The sequence below is a fragment of the Pongo pygmaeus genome, chromosome 20 (genome assembly GCF_028885625.2).
Source record: "Pongo pygmaeus isolate AG05252 chromosome 20, NHGRI_mPonPyg2-v2.0_pri, whole genome shotgun sequence".
NCBI lineage: Eukaryota > Metazoa > Chordata > Mammalia > Primates > Hominidae > Pongo > Pongo pygmaeus.
Window position 1 is genome coordinate 62,571,540 of NC_072393.2, and position 24,439 is coordinate 62,595,978.

The 24,439-nt window shown below is 51.3% G+C and overlaps 1 protein-coding gene and 1 long non-coding RNA gene across 2 annotated transcripts in view; one reads left to right on the plus strand and one right to left on the minus strand.

Moving 5' to 3' along the window:
- The first annotated feature begins 1,543 nt into the window (after nucleotides 1–1,543).
- LOC129021236 (uncharacterized) lies at nucleotides 1,544–13,531 on the plus strand. The gene is made up of 4 exons (XR_008495973.1): nucleotides 1,544–1,835; nucleotides 11,272–11,820; nucleotides 11,926–12,089; nucleotides 12,852–13,531. It is a non-coding gene; the product is annotated as an uncharacterized LOC129021236 (long non-coding RNA).
- An 8,149-nt stretch (nucleotides 13,532–21,680) lies between these two features.
- The window catches only part of ZNF787 (zinc finger protein 787), a 34,149-nt gene continuing 31,390 nt past the window's right edge, over nucleotides 21,681–24,439 (minus strand). The window contains exon 3 of the mRNA XM_054463161.2: nucleotides 21,681–23,387. Within this exon, the coding sequence (XP_054319136.1) occupies nucleotides 22,318–23,387 (1,070 nt within the window). The 3' untranslated portion in view covers nucleotides 21,681–22,317. The remainder of the gene's footprint in view (nucleotides 23,388–24,439) is intronic.

Genomic DNA, 24,439 nt, shown 5'->3' on the forward strand with positions numbered 1-24,439 from the left:
AAGCAGTTTTTCTCTTGAGCCTCTTGGCCATTTCCAAGGATAGAGGAGGGAGTTGCCCAGGTGCTACAGCTAGGTGGGAGGAACTGGACCTTCTAAGTGCTCTTCACAAGCCTCCTGTCTCCAGATGTGTACACACTTTCCTCGTTCATGCAGCAAGCTTTGCTGAGGGTGGGATGGGTTGGCAGAATACTGATTGTGGTGAAGTGCTAGGAAGCTGCAGATACAGGCCACCTGCCTCAGTCTGTGTGGGGGGTGGGGAGGGTTTTCTTTTATTTTTTATTTTATTTATTTTTTTTTTGAGACAGTTTTGCTCTTGCCACCCAGGCTGGGGTGCAATGGTGCGATCTAGGCTCACTGCAACCTCTGCCTCCTGGGTTCAAGCAATTCTCATGCCTCAGCCTTCTGAGTAGTTGGGACTACAGGCGCCCACCACCATGCTTGGCTAATTTTTGTATTTTTAGTAGCGATGGGGTTTCTCCATGTTGGCCAGGCTGGTCTCGAACTCCTGACCTCAGGTGATCCACCCGCCTTATCCTCCCAAAGTTCTGGGATTACACATGTGAGCGACCATACCCAGCCTGGCCTCAGAGCTTTGAATAATAGGGATGATACCTTGATTTCTACCCAACTTCTTTTTTCTCATTCTAAATTCCAAAAGTGGAGGATGCAGTAATGATGAGTCTGCAGAAACCCTATAACCCTATGTGCTGGCCGCTGCCCTCAGGCTGATGGTGCAGGACAAAGATCCCTGTTCTCCTAAAATGTATTACCTCCTAATGGAGGACAAATGCGTGAATTGCAGGTGTTCTCACAGCTAAAATGGTAGGTTCGCAAGAGACTAGGACTATTCTATTTTTCTAGACTAGCTATCTTTGAGGTCTGAGAAAAACTTTTTTCTGCACTGCTGTTTTTTCGTCAAGTTCGGGACATGACATACAATGAAAACATCCCCTTCCTACATAGTTTTTTGTTTTGTTTTGTTTTTAACATTTGTACCACGGGGAGGGAAGAGCATCAGGAAGGCAACGGACCCGGTCCTGGAGGGCAACCGTGGTGAGTCCCAGGCCTCGCACTGCCTGGTGCATCACACCGTGGGTAGGACAGGTGGGGGCGCTGTCTCCCTGCTGATCTGGGCTCTTATCTCTATGAGGAAGGACCCTTTCCTCACCCGTGAGTCAAACGATAGAGAATTCACCTCCACCTGCCCGCCACGCTGTGGCTGGGGTGTGTGTGGAGCTGCACAAACTCTGATGCTTTGAGCTGCATGGCACAGAACGTCCACCTGACATCACTGAGTAGAAGCTTCCTGAGTCGGTGTCGTGGGAAGGCAATTCAGGGTCAGTGAACCCCGCGGGACACCAACTCCCTGGTTGAGTTTCCCCTGATGCCCGCTGGGTGGCAGCAGAGCGTCATGTTCCCTGAGACCCTCCCGGGAGCAGGGCGGGCCCCTCCCCGCATCCCCGCATCCCCGCATCCCCGCATCCCCGCATCCCCGCATCCCCGCATCCCCGCATCCCCGCATCCCCACTGTGGATTTTCTCGCCGTAGGCACTGCTGACAGTGCGACCGGTCACTTCCACATCGGGGTCCCGCCTGTGGGCTGTAGGGTGTTCAGTGACGTCCCTGCTTTTACCTGCCAGGTGCCTTCCCTCCCGCAGTTGTGACAATCAAGAAAGTCTTCAGACACAGCCAGATGTTACCCGGGGCACCAGCCTGAGACCCGCTGGTCCACGTGCAGCAGGGAGCCCTCCCTCACCAGCACACATAGCGGCCTCCCCTTCCCCTCGCTGGACGCGACTGGTTCACAGGAAATCCGTGTCAGCCGTGCTCAGAAGGTATCAGCCACTTTTTGGTTCTATTGGAGGTGACAGCTGCTTAGCAGACACCCAAGAATGTAGGTTTATTCTTTAGCTTTATTCCCCAATGTCAAAATGGAATCAACCAAGATTATCTGGAGGCCCAGGTGTGAAATAAAAATGTGGGTGCTTTGTTCAAAAATTAAGAATTTCAAGATGATTGTGAGTCACTATACTGAGCCGGGGCCCTGGATGAATGACCCAAGCAGCTGGCCTCCATTGCAGCTGACTGGACCAGGAGCTAGCGTTTGAAGAACAGCCAGTCTTTAAGCTGCCTAATGACCTGTAGGCCGCCTGTGACCAAGGTAGGAGATGAAGTAGGTATCCTTGTTCACAACAGCCAAAAGGTGCAGACAACCCACGTGTCTATCAACAGATGAATGGGTAAACAAAATGTGGTCTGTCCACACAATGAAATATTATTCAGCCATGAAAAAAGAATGCAGGCTGGGTACAGTGGTTCATGCCTAAAATCCCAGCACTTAGGGAGGCTCAGTTGGGAGGCTCACTTGAACCCAGGAGTTTGAGACCAGCCTGTGCAACATGGCGAAACCCCATCTCTACTAAAAATACCAAAAATTAACCAGGTGAGGTGGTACACGCCTGTAGTCCCAGCTACTTGGGAGGCTGAGGTGGGAGGATCACTTGAGCCTGGGAGATCAAGGCTGCAGTGAACCGAGATTTTACCACTGCGGTCTCCAGCTTGGGTGAGAGTGAAACCCTGTCTCATTTGGAGGGAAAAAAAAAAAAAAACGGGTACAGTGGCTCATTCCTGTACTTCTAGCACTTTGGGAGGCTGCAGCAGGCAGGTCACCTGAGGTCAGGGGTTCAAGTCCAGCCTGGCCAACACAGTGAAACCCTGTCTCTACTAAAAATACAAAAATTAGCCCAGGGTAATAGTGTGTACTTGTAATCCCAGGTACGCAGGAGGCTGAGACAGGAGAATCACTTGAACCCGGGAGGTGGACATTGCAGTCAGCCGAGATGGTACCACTGCACTCCAGCCTGCGCAACAAAGTAAGACTCCATATCAATTAAAAAAAAAAGGAATAAAGGAATATAGTAGCGATACGTGCTATGACATGGATCAACCTCACAAACATTATCCTCTGTAAAGAAGCCAGATACAAAAGGCCACTTGTATGATTCCGTTGATGTGAAATGACCAGAAGAGGGAAATCCACAGAGACAAAAGATGAGAGTTTGCCCAGGGCTGGGAGGGGAGCAAGGAATGAATGACTCTTCCTGGTATGGGGTTTCCTTTTGGAGTGATAGATTTATGACTATGTGAATATACTAAAGCATCATTTAATTGTACACCTTAAAATGGATGAATTACATGGTTTGTAAATTATTTTTTTTAAAGCAAAAAATGATGAACCAATATAGTTGCCTTCATCCGAGATCTGATTCAGAATTCCTGAGGAAATAAGGCAGTTAAAAGGCAGGAAATTAGGCTGGAAATTTATTAGACAGCAAAAGTGAAAGATGTGGTGTGCGGAGTGGAGAGAGCTCAGGGTTGTACTTTATGCAGGGGGTGTTATCAGCACAGTATCCAGGGCTTGTGAAGTTTTTATTAGCCTGAAAATCTAGTAGAAACCTGACAGGGTGTGGTGGCTCCTGCCCATAATCCCAGCAATTTGGGAGGCTGAGGTGGGTGGATCACTTGAGGTCAGGAGTTCAAGATCAGCCTGGCCAATGTGGTGAAACCCCATCTGTATTAAAAACAAAAAAATTAGCTGGGTATGGTGGCAGGCGCCTGTAATCCCAGCTGCTTGGGAAGCTGAGGCACAAATATCACTTGAACCCAGGAGACAGAGGTTGCAGTGAGCTAAGATCATGCCACTGTACTCCAGCCTGGGCAACAGAGTGAGACTGTCTCAACTGGGGAGAGAGCAAGCTTCAGGTTCCTGAGCCCCATGGCCAATTCTGGTATGGTGGGACCCAGGTGAAGCCTGGGAATATGAATCTTAAAAAGCTTTCCTAAGCCATTCTGATGCAAGTGCTCTTCGGATCACACTCTCAAAGCCAGAACTGCAAAAAGGAAGCTCTGAGTGTACCACAAGTGTTGGTCAGAGAGAATACGGGCTGGAGGGTGAGGACGCTGTTTGATGGAGACAGAAAAGAGAAGGAAACTCTGGAGAAGAGCCGAGACAAGTCCTGACTAAGACCATAAATCAGGGGTTGGCAATTTTTTCTGTAAAAGGCCAAATAAGCCAGGTATGGTGGTTCATGCCTACAATCTCAGCACTTTGGGAGGCCAAGGCAGGAGCATCACTTGAGCCCAGGAGTTCAAGACCAGCCTGGGAAATGTAGTGAGACTCTGTCTCTACAAAAAATAAACTTGAAAAAAAAATAGCCAGGCGTGGTAGTGCACGCCTGTGGTCCCAGCTACTCAGGAGGCTGAGGTGCAAAAATCACTTGACCCCAGGAGGTCAAGGCTGCGGTGAGCCATGATTGCACCACTGCACTCCAGCCAGAGCAACAGAGTGAGATCCTGTCTCCAAAAAACAGCCAAACAGTAAATATTTTAGGCTTTGGGGACCATTTAGTCTGTTGTAACTGCTCAGCTCTGCTGATACAGGGTAAAAGCAGGCATAGAAAATACAAAGAAAATTTTGTCACTTGCAACATGGATGAACCTGGAGGATATTACATTAAATAAAATGAGCCAGGCACAGGAAGATACAGATGGTCCCTGACTTGTGATGGATTTGACATTACTTACAACGGTATGAAAGTGACATTCATTCAGTAACAACTGTACTTCGAATACCCACAGAACCATTCTATCTTTCACTTTCAGTATGCCATCAATCACATGAAATAGTCAACACTTCATTATAAAATGGACTTTGTGTTGGATGATTTTACCCAACTGGAGGATAATATAAGCATTAGGAGCAGGTGTAAGGTAGGCTAGGCTAAGCTATGACCTTCTGTGTGTTAAATATATTAAATGCATTTCCCTAGACTGGGCAACATAGACCCCATCTCTAAAAAAAAAAAAAAAAATTTTTTTTAATTAGCCAGACATGGTGCACAACTGTAGTCCCAGCTACTCAGGAGGCTGAGGCAGGAGGATGGTCTGAACCCAGGAGACCGAGGCTGCAGTGAGTCATGATTGCACCACTGCACTCCAGTCAGGGTGACAGAGTGAGACACTGTCTCAAAAATTAAAAAGCATTTCAACCTGTGTTTTCAACTTATAGTGGGTTTATCAGGACGTAGCCCTGTCGTAAATTGAAGAGCATCTGTATTGTACGATCTCAGTTATATATGGAATCTAAAGTCAAACTCACAGAAGCAGAGAGCAGAATGTTGGTTACCAGAGCCTGAAAGTGATGGCGAGGTGGAGTCTAGGGAGGTGTTGGTCAAAGGATATAAATGTTGATGTTACAGGAAGAGTAAGTTCAGGAGACCTATTATTGTACAATATGGTGACTCTAGTTAACAGCAAAATATCACGTACTTGAAACTTGCTAAGTGAGTAGATGTTAAGTGTTTTTGTTTTGTTTTGTTTTGTTGAGACAGGGTCTCTCCCTATGTTTGCCCAGGCTGGTCTTGAATTGAGCTCAAGGGATCCTCCTGCCTCGGCCTCCCAAAGTGCAGGGATTACAGGCACAAGCCACCGCACCCAGCCCTGATATTAAGTGTTCTTACCACAAAAAAATAAGTGTGTAAGGTAACGTACAAGTTAATCAGCTCAATTTAGCCATTCCATAATGTATACTTTTTTTTTTATGGAGTCTTGCTCTGTCACCCAGGCTGGAGTGCAGTGGCAGCATCTTGGCTCACTGCAACTCTGCCACCCAGGTTCAAGCAATTCTCCTGCCTTAGCCTCCCAAGTAGCTGGGATTACAGGTGCCCACCACCACGCCCAGCTAATTTTTGTATTAGGAGAGATGAGTTTTCACCATGTTGGCCAGGCTGGTCTGGAACTCCTGACCTCAGGTGATCCATCTGCCTCGGCCTCCCAAAGTGCTAGGATTACAGGCGTGAGCCACCACACCTGGCTGTAAACATATTTCAAAACAGCAGATTGCACACCATAAATATATATAATTTTTGTCCATTTTGAATTTTTTAAATTAAAAAATGGAAACATTTTGAAGAAAACACAAAAGCAAATGGGTGTGGCTGTGTTCTCATGAAATTTTATTTGCAGAAAGAGGCAGCTGGCTCCATTTGGCCTTTGGGGCGTTTTGCTGACCCCTGCTGGAGATGAGAATCTTGCAGACCGGCTTGTCTGTGTTCCCTGTTTGTTCCTCTGTTACCTGCATTTCTGTAAGGGTTATGAGCTGGGCACCAGGGATCAGTGGTGCAATCCTGGAAAGGGGCCTCCTGGCAGCTTGAACAGTTGAGGGTACACAGGACCACTCAGATGAAGGCCCTAGCCCATCCTCTTGCCGAACTCGCCATGTTGGACCTGCTTGTCTGTGGTAGTAGGTTTTATATGTCAACATGCCTGAGCCACGGGGTTCCCAGATTAAGCATTGTTTCTGGGTGTGTCTTGGAGGGTGTTTCTAGTTGAGGTTAGTGTTTGAATTCGTGGACTTAGTCATGCAGATTGCCCTCCCTTCTGTGAGTGGACTCATCTCATGAGAGTCTGAATAGAACAAAAAGGTGTAGAGGAGGGAGTCATTTACCTTGTTTGCTCCCTGCCTGCCTGTTGGAGTGAGGACACCTATCTCCTCCTGCCCTGGAACTGGGATTTGCACCCTTGGCTCCTCTGGTTCTCAGGCCTTTGGACACGGACTGGAACCACCCCACAGGCATTCCTGTTTCTCCAGCCTGCAGATGGTAGCTTGTGAGACTCCTCAGCCTCCACAATCATGTGAGCCAATTCTCATAATAAACCTCTCTCTCTGTTCTGAGAACTGCATCATCAGTCGTGTGCAAATATCGAGTGTATTTACACAAAACTAGATAATACAGCCTACCATACACCTAGGCTATATGGAGAGCAGTGGCATAATCACAGCTCACTGCAGCCTTGAACTACGGGGCTCAAGCCATCCTCCCACCTCAGCCTCCCAAGCAGTTGGGACGGGACTACAGGCATGTGCCACCATGCCCAGCTAATTAAAAAATAATTATTTCCTAGGCCAGGTGTGGTGGCTTATGCCTGTAATCCCAGCACTTTGGGAGGCCGAGGCAGGTGGATCACGAGGTCAGGAGTTCGAGACCAGCCTGGCCAACATGCAGAAAACCCCGTCTCTACTATAAATACAAAAAGCAGCTGGGCATGGTGGCGCACGCCTGTAGTCCCAGCTACTTCAAAAGCTGAGGGAGGAGAATTGCTGGAACCTGGGAGGCGGAGATTGCAGTGAGCTGAGATCACACCACTGCACTCCAGCCTGGGTGACAGAGCGAGACTCCGTTTTATTTATTTATTTATTTAGAGACAGCATCTTGCTGTGTCGCCCAGGCTGGAGTGCAGTGGCACGATCTCTGCTCACTGCAAGCTCCGCCTCCCGGGTTCACGCCATTCTCCTGCCTCAGCCTCCCGAGTAGCTGGGACTACAGGCGCCCGCCACCACGCCCGGCTAATTTTTGTATTTTTAGTAGAGATGGGGTTTCACTGTGTTGGCCAGGATAGTCTCAATCTCCTGACTTTGTGATCCGCCCACCTCGGCCTCCCAAAGTGCTGGGATTACAGGCGTGAGCCAGACTCTGTCTCAAAAAATAATACTTATTTTCTGTAAAGATGGGCTCTCCCTGTATTGCACAGGCTGGAGCCTATTTGCTCTTAGAGCCTATTGTTTTTAGGCTACAAACCTGGACAACATGTTACTGTAGTGAATACTGTAGGCAATGGTAACACAACACTAAGTATTTGTGTATTTAAACGTAGAAAAGTTACAACAAAATACCGAAGAAAATATTTGAAGATGGTATACCTATATGGGGCACTTACCATGAATGAAGTTTGCAGACGTGGAAGCTGCTCTGGGTGAGTCGGTGTGTGAGTGGTGGGTGAATGTGAAGCCTGGGACGTTACTCTACGCTACTGTAGACTTTATAAACACTGCACACTTAGGCTACTATAATTTATAAAATATTTTTCTTTCTTCAAGAATAAATTAACCTTAGTTTACTGTAACATTTTTACTTTATAAACATTTATTTATTTATTTTTGAGACAAAGTCTCACTCTTTTGCCCAGGCTGGAGTGCAATGGCGTGATCTCGGCTCACTGCAACCTCTGCCTCCTGCGTTCAAGCGATTCTCCTGCCTCAGCCTCCCGAGTAGCTGGGACTACAGGTGTCTGCCACCATGCCCAACTAATTCTTGTATTTTTAGTAGAGATGGGGGTTTCACCATGTTGGCCAGACTGGTCTTGAACTCCTCACCTCAGGTGATCCATCTGCCTCGGCCTCCCAAAGTGCTGGGATTAGAGGTATAAGCCACTGTGCCCAGCTAACTTTTAATTTTTTTTTTAATTTTTTGACTCTTGTAATAACACTTAGCTTAAAACACAAACATAGATCAGACATGATGGCTTACACCTGTAATCTCAGCACTTGGAGAGACTGAGGCAAGAGGATCCCCCCCAGGAGTTCAAGACCAGCCTGTATAACATAGACCCCACCTCTACAGGAAATAATTATTTTTTAATTAGCCAGGCATGGTGGCACATGCCTATAGTCCCAGCTACTTGGGAGGCTGAGGTGGGAGGATCACTTAAGCCCAGTAGTTCAAGACTGCAGTGAGCTATGTTCATACCATGCTCTCCAGCCTGGACAAGAGAGCCAGACTGTCTCTAAACACACACACACACACACACGCACACGCACACACGTACGTTGTGCAACTGTATAGAAAGATTTTCTTGCTGTATATCCTTATTCTATAATGTTTTTCCTAATTTTTTTAACATTTTAATTTTTGATTAAGAAAGACACACACACATTAGTCTAGCCTGCAGAGTCAGGATCATCAAGATCCTTCTTTTCTAACTCTGTATCTTGTCCCCCTAGAAGGTCTTCAGGGGCAGTGACATACATGGGGCTGTCTTCTATGACGACAGTGGTTCTGGGTTCCTCCAGAAGGACCTGCCTGAAGCTGCTCTACAATCTTTTTTGTTTTTTTTGTAAGGAGGAGTACACTCTAAAATAACGTTTAAAAATTATGGTATACCCAGGTGCCGTGGCTGACAATTATAATCCCAGCACTTTGGGAGGCTGAGGCAGGCAGATAACTTGAGCTCAGGAGCTCAAGACTAGCCTGGGCAACATAGTGAGACCTGTCTCTACCAAAAATACAAAAAAAATTAGCCAGGTGTGGTGGTATGCGCCTGTGGTCCCAGCTACTCAGGAGACTGAGGTTGGGGGATCGCTTGAACCTGAGACGTGGAGGCTGCGGTGAGCCAAGATTACGCCACTGCATTCCAGCCTGGGTGACATGGCAAGACTCCATCTCAAAAAAAAAAAAGCATAGTAAATACATGAACCAGTAACATAGTCATTTATTACGATTATCAAGTACTATGTGCTGTACATAATTATATGTGCAATGGCATGATCTTGGCTCACTGCAACCTCTGCCTTCCAGGTTGAAGCGATTCTCCTGCCTCAGCCTCCCGAGCAGAATAGCTGAGACTACAGGTGTGCACCACCATGCGTGGCTAATTTTTTGTTGTTGTTGTTGTTGAGACAATCTCGCTCTGTCTCCCAGGCTGGAGTGCAGTGACAGGATCTCAGCTCACTGCAGCCTCTGCCTTCTGGGTTCAAGCAATCCTCCTGCCTCAGCCTCCTGAGTAGCTGGGATTACAGGCGCGTGCCACCACGCCCAGCTAATTTTTGTATCTTTAGTAGAGATGGGGTTTCACCATGTTGGTCAGGCTGGTCTCGAACTCCTGACCTCAGGTGATCTGCCTGCCTCAGCCTCCCAAAATGCTGGGATTCCAGGTGTGAGCCACCATGCCCAGCTAATTTTTGTATTTTTAGTAGAGACAGGGTTTCACTATGTTGGCCAGGCTGGTATGTGCTAGACTTTTATACAACTGGCAGCACAGTTGGCCTGTTTACAGCATCACCACACACATGTGAGTTGTGCACTGCGCTGTGATGTTACAAGGCCTATGACGGCACCAGGTCGAAGACATTTTTCAGCAGCATAATCTTATGAGACCATCATGGTCCATGCAGGCCATTGTTTGGAATGTCATGCAGCACGTGCCTACACGCGCACATACAGAATATTGGTTCGGCTTCTCTGAAGAACCCTAATGCATTTTCCACACTGGCAGATTGCCTGTCATCTAAGCTACAGCAGCAACCAAATATCATGAATGCTTTTTGGGTTCCTAACCCTAGTTGGGAGTCAAAAGTGACTTACTATGGTTAAGCCCCCAGAATGAGTTGTCAAGCTTCAGGCTTTGTTGATGATGAGGAAGAAGAACCAGGCCCATCTATCAGTTACCTCTATTTGACAGTCACTTGGCTCAGTTCTTTGGCTTGGGGTGTGTATGTTTGAGACAGTCTTGCTCTGTTGCCCAGGCTGGAGTACAGTGGCACCATCTTGGCTCACTGCAACCTCCGCCTCCCAGGTTCAAGCGATTCTCCTGCCTCAGCCTCCTGAGTAGCTGTGATTACAGGTGCACGCCACCACGCCTGGCTAACTTTTGTATTTTTAGTAAAGACAGCGTTTTGCTGTGTTGGCCAGGCTGGTCTTGAACTCCTGACCTCAGGTGATCTGCCTGCCTTGACCTCCCAAAGTGCTGGAATTACAGGCGTGAGCCACTACACCCAGCCTTTGCTCAGTTCTTTGCAGAACTTATCTCCTTCAATCTTCAAAGTAAATATGTGAGATAAACATCATTTACCATCTTTAAAGGATGAAAAAGCTGGAGCTCAGAGAGGTTGGTCTCTTGAACAGGATGGTAAGACTAGTATGTTGCTGACCAGGACCCTAAAATTTTTCCCCTACCACCACCATATACTCTTCATGAGCCATCCTTTCCCAAATAACCTAAACACACACACACATAAAGAAAAAGCACTTGCTATACAAGCAAGTCCAGCTTCAAGACAAGCCCCAGGCTCCACTCACCATGCAGAATGCTGGGCCTAAGCTCCTCCTGTGTGGAGTGCTGAAGCAATCACTACCCTCGATGCAAAACGAGGCCTGTCTCAAATCAGCTTGTGACTGAGGCAAAGGTGGGAGTGGGGAGTGACTATCTAATGGGTACAAGGTCTCCTTTTCAGATGACAAAAATGTTTTGGAACTAGACAGAAATGGTGGTTCTACAACACTGTAAATGTACCAAATGCTACTGAATTGTGCACTTTAAAATGGGTTGATTTTGTTATGTGACTTTTACCAGATGAACAAAAACACTGTCTATCTAACACAAACCCATGCCTTTACATGGCACGTTATATAATACACTTTACCATCCTTTATCCAGGACCACGACTTTTCGTGATTTCACAGACACTGCAGTTATCAAGAATCCAGGTGGTGACAGCAGAGAGCTGACAGAGACCAGCACTTCCCTACCAGCCCTAAGGAAGGTCCAGAATAAGAATATTGACCTTGCCCAGTTGCAGTGAGCATTTCTATATTGCACCAGTCACAGTGGCGAATGCAGCTAAGGAGAGGCAGGTAGATGCAGCCACAGAACCAGACGTGGTCTGGGCAGTGTTTCGTCCCACCAGGAATGACAGTGCATCTGCAGCTCCCAGAGGGCTGACACCCTAGCATCTGCAGCTCCCAGAGGGCTGACACCCTAGATCCAACTGTGAGCAATCATCTTTACTCCCTCATCCAGAGGAAGGAGGCCAGAGGGATGCAGAGCCTCAGCAGCTTCAGCCCAGGCTCAGGGCTGAAGTGGAGAAGCATCCAGGCCAGTTCTGGCATTGGTGGAACCAGCTGGGCTGGGGCTTGCCCCTAGGTAAAAGGAACAGGACCTGTCACTGAGACCACAGGACAGAGAACACTGAGAATATAGACTCAGGTGAGATGCACCATTGAGGCTCGCTTGGTTTCTGAGAACCAGCATGTTGGATTATACCCAGCATCATTGTAATCCTTTGCCCAATTTTCCCATTTTCCCTCCCAGACACAAAATAGGACTTATTTCCCGGCTCCCTGAAAGCTGGGAATGGCCACGTGCCTTGCTGTGGGGGATGAACTGTGAGCAGAAGAAGCGTGTGTCACTTCTGGCTGGAGACTTCAAGAGCAGAACACGATTTGCCAAGTCCCTCTGCCTGTCCACGGCAAATGGTGAGTCCCAGAGAGTTGACAACGTGGAGCAGAGCTCCCCACAATCCACGGCAGGCACGGAACACAAACAAAACGTTGAGTGTTGTGAGCCCCTGACGTGGGGGCTGTTTGCTTGCAGCATAACCGGTCCTATCCTGACACACACTTGGGGATGGGGGTCACAAACTCAAATGCCAGGCAGGCGATGTGACGGACCACATGGGAAAGAGTGGTTGAGGGCTTGTTCAAACGCAGGTGACAGGCTGGGTGTAGCGGCTCATGCCTGTGATCCCAGCCCTTTGGGAGGCCAAGGCGGGCAGATCACCTGACATCAGAAGTTCGAGACCAGCCTGGCCAACATGGCAAAACCCCATCTCTACTAAAAATACAAAAATCAGGCCAAACGCAGTGGCTCACACCGGTAATCCTAACACTTTAGGAGGCCGAGGTGGGTGGATCACCCAAGATCAGGAGTTCAAGACCAGACTGGTCAACATGGTAAAACCCCATCTCTACTAAAAATACAAAAAATTAGCCAGGCGTGGTGGCGGGCACCTGTAATCCCAGTGACTCGGGAGGCTGAGGCAGGAGAATCGCTTGAACCCGGGAGGCAGAGGTTGCAGTGAGCCAAGATCGTGCCACTGCACTCCAGCCTGGGTGAAAGAAACTCCATCTCAAAAATAAAAATTTAAATTACGGCAAATGCCAAGCTGTTTACCAATCCAGCTGTTCTGTACCTCACCTCCGATTTCTGTACATCATTTCCCCTTTTTATGTCTACAGATCTTGCACCACATGGTTGTGCTGGAGTCTCTGTGAATCAGCTGTGATTCTGGGGGCTGCGTGATTCGCGAATCATTCATTGCTCCATTAAACTCCTTTAAATTTAATTTGGCTGAAGTTTTTCTTTTATCAGAGAGGAAACATGTGAGAGACGTTCCTTCTCTCTCTGCCCAATTTTCCCATTTTCCTTCCCAGGAGGACATAGGGAGAAGGCCGCCGTCCGCACGCTGGGAAGCAGCCCTCACCAGACATGCCAGCACCCTGATCTTGGACTTCCAGCCTCCAGAACTGTGAGAAATGAGTGTCTGTGGTTTAAGACACCCACATTATGTATTCTCTTAGAGCAGCCTAAACAGACTAAGCAGGGGTGTCCAAGGTACAGACTACAGTCATGGGTTCTCAGTTTGTTTGTGGTTGGACCAGTAAAGACCCTTCCTCATCCCTCTTTTCCACTTATCACTAGAGACAGAAACTAAAATCCATGGCTTCCGGCTGCTAAAGGCCTAAAACAGAGCAACAACAAAATAAGGTGGGTTGGACGAGCTTGGTCTACAGCAATATGTTTTATTTGGTTCTCATGGAGGTATTCCACTGTTTTTCTTTCAACATACTGTTGCTGGCTTGAATCATGGAGATATTAAGGAAGAAAGTCTAATAATTATGATGTTACATGTTACTAACAGCTTCTCTATTAAAAAAAAAAAAAATCAGGCCAGGTGTGGTGGTCCATGCCTATAATCCCAGCACTTAGGGAGACTGACAGGGGGGGCGGATCACTTGAAGCTAAGAGTTTTGAGACCAGCCTGGCCAACATGGTAAAACTCCATCTCCAAGAAAAATAAAAATTAGCCAGGGATGGTGGTGCACATATGTGGTCCCAGCTACTCAGGAGGCTGAGGCACAGGAATCACTTGAACCTGGGAGGCGGAGGTTGCAGTGAGCCGAGATCGTGCCACTGCACTGTAGTGTGGGTGACAGAGCGAGACTCTGCCTCAAGAAAAAATGAATAAAAAATGAAGGCCAGGCGCGGTGGTTCACGCCTATAATCCCAGCACTTTGAGAGGCCGAGGTGGGCAGATCATGAGGTCAAGAGATCAAGACCATCCTGGCTAACACGGTGAAACCCTGTCTCTAAAAATACAAAAAATTAGCCGGGCATGGTGGCAGGCACCTGTAGTCCCAGCTATTCGGGAGGCTGAGGCAGGAGAATCGCGTGAACCCGGGAGGCGGAGCTTGCAGTGAACCGAGATCACGCCACTGCACTCCAGCCTGGACAACAGAGCAAGACTCTGTCTCCAAAAAAAAAAAAAAAAAAAAAATTAAAGCTCTGGCATCGTTAGGTCTGACTTCTTATCAGTGACCACCGTCAGTGTAAGCTGGAAACGGAGCTCCTTTCTCCTGGGCTACAGTGTTCTGGTTTCCCCACTCTGCCATCTTATGCTGGCTCCCTTATTAGCCTGGTGCTCTCTCCAGCCCCGTGGGATGCACTTGTAACCCCGAATCCACCCCATGCACAGAACTGGATGCTTTGGGCACAACTCCCTCTTTTGGCTTTAGTTGAAACACTCATTCCAGGCTCTTCATTTTACAAATGAGAAAATGGGGTTTAGCAAAGAGAAATGAGTTTTCAAACCAGAGGCCAGTGGTTAGGCTGCGCAGCTACCTCTCCTCTCCTCCCTGTGTCAGCAGGGATATTCCGGAGCCTGGTCTGAAACTGCTGAGCTCGAAGGGCTTGGATCCAACAATGCTGATCATGACCACAGAGGTGTGGCCTGGTCACTAGGGAGCGGCTGAGCTCAAGGGGCTTGTGTCTAACAATGCTGATGACCACAACAGTGTGGCCTGGTCACTAGGGAGCGGCTGAGCTCGAGGGGCTTGTGTCTAACAATGCTGATGACCACAGCGGTGTGGAATGGTCACTAGGGAGAGAGCTGAGCTCGAGGGGCTTGTGTCTAACAGTACTGATCATGACCACAGATATGACATGGTCACTAGGGAGAGGCTGAGCTCGAGGGGCTTGGGTCTAACAGTGCTCATTATGATCACCGCAGTGTGGAATGGTCACTAGGGAGAGAGCTGAGCTCGAGGGGCTTGCGTCTAACAGTGCTCATTATGATCACCGCAGTGTGGAATGGTCACTGCGAGCGGCTGAGCGAGGGGCTTGGGTCTAACAGTGCTGATCATGACCACAGATGTGACACGGTCACTAGGGGGCGCCACATCCCGCTTTCCTACCCTAACCGCCTCCTTCCCACTCAATTTTCTTCCAGCTGGGGCGCTTTGCGTTTGTGGCTATTGGTGCATGTGAACAAGTGCTCCTTGCGCCCCGCCCCACGGGGGCCTCTCCCCTGCCGTGGCCCCGCCTAGACCGCGCTTCCTGAACTGCCCTTGGAAGTTCCCCTCTTCCCTCGCGGCTCAGCTTCTCCGTCCACTTACTCGCCCGTGTTTATCGGGCACGCACTCCCTGCCAGTGGCTGTGCTAAGCAAAGGGGCACGGCGGTGACCTCGACAGGCACAATCTCTGCCCTCACGGGGAGTGGGAGTGGCTGGGAGGGGACACACACAAATGAGGGCTGAAGAGACAAAAAGAGACCCCTGGGGGTGAGACATGGAGGAAATCCTGGGCAGGGGCAGGTGTGACAGGCAGCTGTGTGGGAGGTGGGTCCCAGGGGAGTGAGATCCAGACAGACGTGGGCGAGAGGAAGGGGACCCTCCACCCAGCTCACTTCCTGCTCTGAAGGCCGCAGTCTGTATCCCCGAGGGCAGGGACTAGCGTGTCTGCCCCGCTGCATCCCCAGTGCCTGGAGCGGACGACTGGTCAAGGGCAACTCTGCCAGGCGGCTACAGTGTCAAAGCAGCTCGGCGGTGGGGTCCGACTGTCCTGAGTTTGTATCGGGTTCCTCATTTACTGAGCGTGTGATCTAAAGTGAGTGGCTTCACTTCTCTCTGAGCCGGCTTGCTTCTCTGTGACCAGCGACATCCAGCCATGTCTAAACAGTGTGGGCAAAGCCAGGCGGCTGAAATCAGCTTTACTGTGTCTTGTTTTAAGTCCTGGATAAGTCCCTTCCCTCTGAGCCTCCTTTCCCGTCTGTAGAGTGGAGGGTTAAACGAGGTTGTTTTGTTTCGTTTTGTTTTGTTTTTGAGATGGAGTCTCACTCTTTTGCCCAGGCTGGAGCACAGTGGCGCTATCTCGAATCACTGCAACCTGTGCCTCCCGGATTCAAGCAGTTTCCTGCCTCAGCTTCCCCAGTAGCTGGGATTACAGGTGCCCACCCCCACGCCCAGCTAATTTTCATATTTGTAGTAGAGACGGGGTTTCGTCATATTGGCCAGGCTGGTCTCAAACTCCTGACCTCAGGTGATCTGCCCGCCTTGGCCTCCCAAAGTGCTGGTATTACAGGCGTGAGCCACCGTGCCCGGTCTAAACAAGGTATTAATGAAGCACCCAGCACACAGTGGTGCACATTAAACCGTCACCTTGCTCCCCAGAGTCCCAGCTATCAGCCATATCCAAGCCCTCACTGTGGAGAGTAGATAGGAGACAGTCACTTCCTACATTCTTGGGGACATGATAAGCGTCTGACCTCTGGGGAGGGTGATACAGCCGGATCTGTTGGGATCCAAACGCACATTCCCCTTCATCCTGCAGTTCCTGTCAGGACAAGCAGCACAGGGTGTGGGTCAGATTTCATCGGATTCTTCCTGCTGCATTGCTACAGTAGCAGAAGACTAGAAACAGGCAGACTGCACGTCAGTCAGGAATTAAACACTGTGTCTGCACAAAGGAACGCTTTGAAAGTGTTTTTTAAAATAAGAAATGTAGATAGGGCTCTCTGGAACAGTCATAGGTAGATATAGAATAGGTATATTCTATATATATTCTATATATATCTATTAGATATTAGAATAGGTATAGTTGATAGATACATAGATACATAGATAGCTAAAGATAGATGACAGATAACAGATATAGTACACAAATAGATTATTGAGAGATAATAGATGGTGAAGATAGGAAGATACAGATATGTACTATGGAGGTAGATGATAAATGGATACATATCTATGTAAGTAGATAATGATATACATATATGATATAGATTATAGATGATAGAGACATGGATGGTGTAATGATAATAGATGATAGATGACTGAACATAAATGATAGCTACATATAGATGACAGATATAGATAATTGATGCATAGATGGAATAATAGAAGACAATGGATTGGTATATAAGTGATAATATATGTAGATAGATGTATAGTCGGTAGACATATACATGATACATGATGATAGAGATACATATGCAAGGGGCAGAATAATATGCAAGGAATGCTTTCATTTGATAAATTTGTTTTATTTATTTATTGAGACAGAGTTTTGCTCTTGTTGCCCAGGCTGGAGCACACTTGTTTCTGTTTATTTATTTATTTATTGAGACGGAGTTTTGCTTTTGTTGCCCAGGCTGGGGCGCAATGATACAATCTCAGCTCACCGCAACCTCTGCCTCCCAGGTTCAAGTGATTCTCCTGCCTCAGCCTCCCAAGTGGATGGGATTACAGGCATGTACCACCATACCCAGCTAATTTTTTGTATTTTTATTAGAGACGGGGTTTCTCCATGTTGGTCAGGCTGGTCTCGAATTCCCAACCTTAGGGATCTGCCTGCATCGGCCTCCCAAAGTGCTGGGATTACAGGCATGAGCCACCGCGCCCAGCCTGATAAATTTATGTTTTAAACCCACTTGTAGATTCACTGAGTATTTCAAGGGATAATGCAGGGAGAGGAATGAGGAATCTGGGAGTTGAGATTTGTTAAGTAATCTCTTCCTCAAAGTATCCATTACTTTTAAAAAAAAAAAAAAAATCTTATTTGTGACCAAACATCAATTGCTGATCCAAATCCCCCTGCCAGAGTCCCCACCAGCCTGAATGAGGCTGTCCGTCCACAGTCTACTTGCTGTCATGGCTAGTGGCCACCCCATTTCACAAGCATCCCATAAGGTACAGATAGACTGGATCTAAGTGTTGGCATTAGATTCTGACTATTAAGCTCTGCTACTTATCAGCTGTGAGAGCCTGGAGGACTATTTAACCTCCCCAAAGCCTCTGTTCCCTTATCTGTAAAATGGGAACAATACCCTCTTCGAAGTGATCGGGAGGCGTTAAAAGGGAATGTGTATGGATTAAACTGAGCGCCATCATCCCAGACTCAGCTGTGGGGGTGGGGGTGAGGGTGGGGCTGGTGGGGGGAATCTCTGTCCGTGGTGCTGAAAGACCGGCGCCAGAAGATAGGGAATTTCTGGATAGACTTGTCCATCAAGGCAGGAGAGGAGGCAAAATCAGTGGTGCCAGAGGCAACTCCGTCCCCATCCACAGCCTCTTTGAGTGGTAGATATGAGGGGAAGGATGGGTGGATGTGTACCACAGACACACACATACCCACATGCACACATTCATACATATGCACAAAGATAGAGATGCACCATCCACACAGACAGACATGCATCCATACATGCAGAGAGACACACAATTCACATGCATGCACTTCTCTAAGGATGGCCTGGAGTACACCAGCCCAAGATGCTCTATAAATAGAAGGTTTTCTGACAGAACAAGTTCAGAAAATGCGGCATGTTATCACCTACCCCTGCCCTGGCCCCTAGCCCCACCCGGTATACAGAATCATAGTGAAAAGCTCTGGGCCGGGTGGGTGTGGGGGGCTAGTTTTATAATTCATCCAGTCAACTAAATCTTGGCTCAGCACCTTCCACCTGCCAAGTACTGTTCTGTGTATGAGAAAACTTCAATTCGGCAGGGCACAGTGGCTCACCCCTGTAATCCCTGCATTTTGGGAGGCCGAGATGGGTGGACTACTTGAGGTCAGGAGTTCAAGACGAGCCTGACCAATATGGTGAAACCCCAACTCTACTAAAAAAACAAAAATGGCCGGGTGTGGTGGCGGGTGCCTGTAATCCCAGCTACTTGGGAGGCTGAGACAGAATTGCTTGAACCCAGGAGGCAGAGGTTGCAGTGAGTCAAGATTGCACCACTGCACTCCAGCCTGGGTGACACAGTGAAACTCCGTCTCAAAAAAAAAAAAAAAGAAAGAAAACTTGAATCCAGCATTTTCCCAGGTTAATTTGAACACAAGATCCTGTTTTCTCCAAACATCTTAACGATATTCCCTGGAACCTACACTCTCCAGGCTACCCTTAGGGAAACAGGGATATATGGAATAAAATCATTTCCAGATAAACGCTGCCTTCAGGCTGGGGAGTAAGCTGGGTGGAGGGTCGACCCCTTTCCACTCACCTGTCTGGCCCTCACTCCCCTGGGATTGCCTGTCACACCTGCCCCCTGCCCAGGACTCCTCCACCTCCTGCCTCCTGAGAGCTGCTTTTTGTCCCTTCAGCCCTTAGCTGTGTGTGTCCCCTCCCAGCCCCCACGACAGCAGAGATTGTGCCTGTTGAGGTCATTGCTGTGCCCCCATGCTTAGCAGACTGCCTCACAGGAAAGAAGTGCCCGATAAACATCTAAGATTCAGTGGATCCTCAGCTCAGCAGGGGGCCGGGGGTGGGGGGCATGGGTGTCAGGACTTTAGATCCAGATTAAGGTTCTACCACTTTACAAACCAGTAGCCTGGGCAGGCTGCTTCCTCTCCTCGTACCAGCTTCAGCAGCAGCAGCCGAGGAATGATGCCGACCACCCAGGGCCTTTGTGAAGACTGGACTCCGTAAGGGGCGTGGACAAGTCTTCGCGTGCCCTCCACCAAAGTGAGCATGAGAGGAATGGGGGCCAAAGGAACTTCTGCCGTCACTGCCAGGGTGGGTTCGTGAGCATGGAGCGGCCGCCCAGCCTTACCTTGCCGTGGGTGAGCAGCTCCAATGCAGGTGCACTACAGGGCTGACGGCAAGTGCCACAAGAAACCCGTGTTCCTTTCTTTACCTGAGACCCACGCCGTGCCCACCAGGCACGGAGCTGCTGCCCAAAACACATTTGTAGAATGAGTGAGTGAGGGGTGGGCAGTGACTACCTGAGTACATGATTAGTAATGGACGGCGTGTGACACCGAAGCACAGGTCAGGCGGTGGGTCCGGTGCAGGCTGATGTCAAGGTGGTCATGGGAGCTCGCTGAGTTCTGTATTATAAAGCGGGACGCGTAGTGCAGAGCCGGGATTTGAGCCTGGCTCCTTGCCCCTGCATCTTTGCTCATGCCTGGGAGGGCAGCTCCAGTGAGTTAACACATGGTTTGGGGATTCCCCCCTCCACACACACAGTCACACAAGGCAGGTAGGCAAGCTCTTCTTTCCACAGGGCAGGAAGCCAAGGGTCAGAGAGGTTAGTCCACTTGCCCAGGGTCACACAGCCTTAAGGGGCAGGGTGGAAACTCGCCCTGAATCTTTCTTGCTGTAGGTGTCAGCTCCTGCCACCATATCCTGGGGCAGGTAGAGGAGGAGGCTGGCCCAAGACTCAGTGTGCCCGACTTATAGGACACTGAGCTGTCAATTCTACCAGACAGGGCACCTCCCATCCTCCCAGGCCTCCAGAAGTGCCCAAGGCCAGAGCTCCACAGAAGGACCCTAGGAGAACTGAGCAATGCTTCCTCAGTCTTTGCTAACCCAGCCCACTCTGAACCGCCAAGGTTCACCCCCTCCTTTCGAGTGACCTGAAATTTCAAAATAAACTGACATGCAATACCAATTATCTAAGCAAGGCAATGGCCACTTGAGAACACGCTTTTCTGATCCACAATCACTCCCTAGTCCTCTAACAAATCCTCCAGGATCTGTAGACCATCAGTGGCCCTGGTTTCTAAACCCCCAGCCTCCAGGTGAGGCCCCAGGACCCTGCTCAAGCACATCAGGGTGTGAAAGGGCAGATTAAGGGGCTCTAACTGGAAATCTGAATTTCTCCTTCAAGTCCCCCTCTACTATGAAACCCCCAAGTCAAAGACGCCTGGAGCTTGCCGCCTCCAATCGCTCCTGAGTAATCGCAGCCTTCAGCCAGGTTGAAAATACCCCTTTGGGACCCTCACTACGGCCTCCCAAGGCCCCAGGAACATGGGTCCTCAGGACCTGGGCTGTGGGTCCAGGAAACCAGTCGCCATGGTCAGACCCCCTCTGATCATGAACAACAGCGCTCACCTGGCAGGGCGGCTGCAGCGGCTCTACGGGACCAAGCCCGTCAGGCAGGCGCACTGCCTAAAATGCCCTAAGCGCTCGGTTGGACTGTGGCATTCCCGCCCTCTCCCCCAGCCCCTGGCTGGCTCGTCTGCCTGGCCCCTGCAGCAGAGACAGCTGAGCGCACCCTCCTCGCGGGGGGGGGGGGTCCGGTCCCCGGAGGGGCAGCTGCTGGGACCTCATCTCCCAACCTCCTTCGCAGGGAAACGCAACCACCGGACCAGCCCCGTGAACGGCCCAGGCAGGGAGGTGTGCGCCCTTTGCAGACAGTCTCTCCCCAGAAGCTAGAGGCAGGAGGAGGATGCTTTTGGGGTTAGGGGCGAGAGCCACACGATAGGAGTGGAGGAAACCAGCCGCCCCTGTGACAGGGTGGCTGAGGCCGTGGGGGCTCCTTTCACCGCAGTGGACAGGCCTGGCCCCGACCGGTCCGCCCTGCCGCATCTACAAGGGGCTCCCAGGCCCTGTGACAGCCCGCACCATAGTGAGGGTATCCGGGGACCGGCCACCCTGCCCAGAGCCCTCCGCGGGCGACCCAACGGGCCACTCCCGGGACGCAGCTGACACTCTGCTGCTGCCCCAGCGGGAGCCTCCGTTTACCCTGCTTGCCCTTCTCCCTCCCGGACTCAAGAACCACGCAAAGGGGGACATTTGGATAGTGCCATTTATTATTCTAGCACCCCTTCCTCCACCACGCCCAGGCCTGGGACAAACAGGCACCCGCCTCCTGCGGGGCTTTGCTGGGCACAGGGGCGGCCTCTGCTACCCGGAATCCAGGAGGGGAAGGAACGACTCGAGCTCTAAGGATGGGACCCGGAAGGCAGAAAAAAATGATTGGGGCGGGCGGGGAGTCAAAAGGTGGGCTGATCAAAAGAAAATTCTAAGAGAAAAAAGGGCCCCTATTTCCCTGCCCTCTCTGGGACCCTCTAAACGCAAAGGGCCGGGTTTCTCTATTCCTCGCAGCACCCCCACCCCCACCCCGGACAACTGAGGAAGAGGAGGGAAAATGGCCTTCCGCTTGAGGCCTAGTCACCACTCGGCCTCTACAGTTCTCTCCATTGTCTGTCTCCGGCTCGCAGGCCGATAACCTAAGGGCGGGCCAGGCTGAGGGGGGGCGGAGTCTCGAGGCGGAGAAGTGAACTGGCCCTAATACCCCACCCCCCGCCCCACGTGGACGCCGCGGGGTCCGTCGCACCCCGTCCACTTCTCCCTGGGTCTCTTAGTCTTGCACGTCGTCGTTCCCGCCAAGCCCGAGGGGCCCTGCCCCCCCCCGGGCCCCTCCCCTACCGGCCCTCCCCAGCGCGGCACTCGGCGCACCGCCCGCCCGCGGCCTCGTCGTCCTCCTCCTCCTCCTCCCCGCCCGCCCGGTAGTAGCTCTGTCCGCAGATGCTGCAGACCGAGGGCGCGCCCACCGCGTGGATCTTCTTGTGTCTCCGGAGCGCGGCGCCCTGCACGAAGCCCTCCCCGCACTCCACGCAGATGTGGGCCGGCTCCTCGCCCCCCGCCGCCCCAAGCCCGTCCCCGTGCTGGGCCCGCTGGTGCGCCAGGAGCCCGGCCCCGTGCCCGAAGCCCTTCCCGCACTCCAGACACACGTACGGCTTGGGGGCCGGGGCGCGCCGCGACCGGGGCCCCGCGGCCTTTGCCCCCGCGCCCGCCATGGCTGCCGCGGCCGCGGCCCCCTCGCCCGGCGCGCCCACCACGATGATGCCCTCGCCATCGCCCACAGGGATGGCGATCTCGCCGTCCGCCGCCACCGCCTCTTCGGGCCCTTTGGCCCGCCGGACGCTGGCCGCCAGCACCTTGGCCGCCACGCCGGGCCCCGACAGCTCCGGGTGCAGCCGCAGGTGACGCGCGAGGCTCTTGGGCTGGCTGAAGCCGCGGCCGCAGCGCGGACACACGAAGGGCTTGAGGCCGCTGTGCGAGCGCCGGTGTTTGGCCAGGCTCTTGCTCTGAGTGAAGCTGCGGCCGCAGTCGGGGCAGGTGTAGGGCTTCTCGCCCGTGTGGATGCGCTGGTGCTGCATGAGGTTGGAGCTCCAGCTGAAGCGCTTGCCGCACTCCAAGCAGGCATAGGGCTTCTCGCCCGTGTGGATGCGCCGGTGCTGCACCAGGTGCGAGCTCTGCGAGAAGGTCTTGCCGCAGTCGGCGCAGGCGTTGGGCCGCTCGCCGGTGTGCGTGCGCTGGTGCCGCGTCAGCTTGGACCAGTGGCTAAAGCTCTTGCCACACTCGTTGCAGATGTAGGGGGCGGGCGGCCGCGGCCGGGGAGGGGGGCCGGCTGGGGGCGCAGACTGGGGCGGGGACAGCTTGGTGGGAGGCCAGCTGGGGACGTCGTCATCATCCATAATGAGGATGTCCACTGGAAGGCAAGAGGGTAGGGGCAGGTGAGTCAAGAGAGGTAAGGGCTCCACGCCTGCCTTGGCTGCTACGCTGGCCTCGGGTGCCTCGCTCCCCCTGGCGCAGGACCTGCCCTGGTGTCCTCAGAGTGCGCATCACTCCCTGCATTTTACTAAGTATTTATTACCCCTCTCCCCAGCTAAGACCTCAGCTCTGTGAGAGTTAAGACCCTCGGTTTACGCCCAACCTCTAGAACAATGCCCCAGACAGAGAAGGCCTGGTCTGTAAACAACCAGTCAACCTAAGAGGCATGGGCGAGGGGCGGGATCCACAGAAGGCTCCCAGGAAAGGGCCCCGAAACCCAAAACACCAGCCTGGACGCCAGGGGCAGAGGATGAGGAAGGCTCACGGGCAAAGGCTCCACTGGGCAGAGAGGCTGCAGGGCTTGAATGCAGCCCTGGACACCTGGACCTGAGCCAGGGAGTGGGTTCGGCACCCTGAAGACGTGCCCACCAGGGAGCAATGGTGTCACATTAGGGCTCCAGGGAGACAATCCTGGCTGCAGACAGGGTGGGCAGGGGGAAGCAGACAGGTAATGGGATTGGAGACGAGCATGAAAGCCCCGCCTCCGAACCTGGGAGTAAAACCTGGCTCAACACGGCCTCCATTACAGAGGCTCTGGTCAGCCCCTGGTGTGGGGGCTCCTGTCTGCTCAGTGAGGACAATTCGGGCACACAGCGCTTTGCCTGCACATCTTTACACTGAGGACGCCCTTCCAAGCAGCCAACGAGGCCTTTCACGCATCTGCACCAGGCCTGCCCCTGGGGGCTCTCCCGGGAGGGATGGGCTTGCCTCCTCCCCAGCTCATTCACTCCTGAGAAAGGTCCGTGTGCAGCTTCTACATTTGCTCTCCCTTGGGACCTGGTCCGGAGCAACAGAATCAGGTGGGAGGGCCTCAGCAGGTGCATCTCTGACCCCCGTGGACACCCCAGGTGTACCCCACAGGGTTTTTTCAAAGCATGAATCACAATTACAACGTTCTCACTCCTGACCTTACTAGACTGTAAGTCTCTA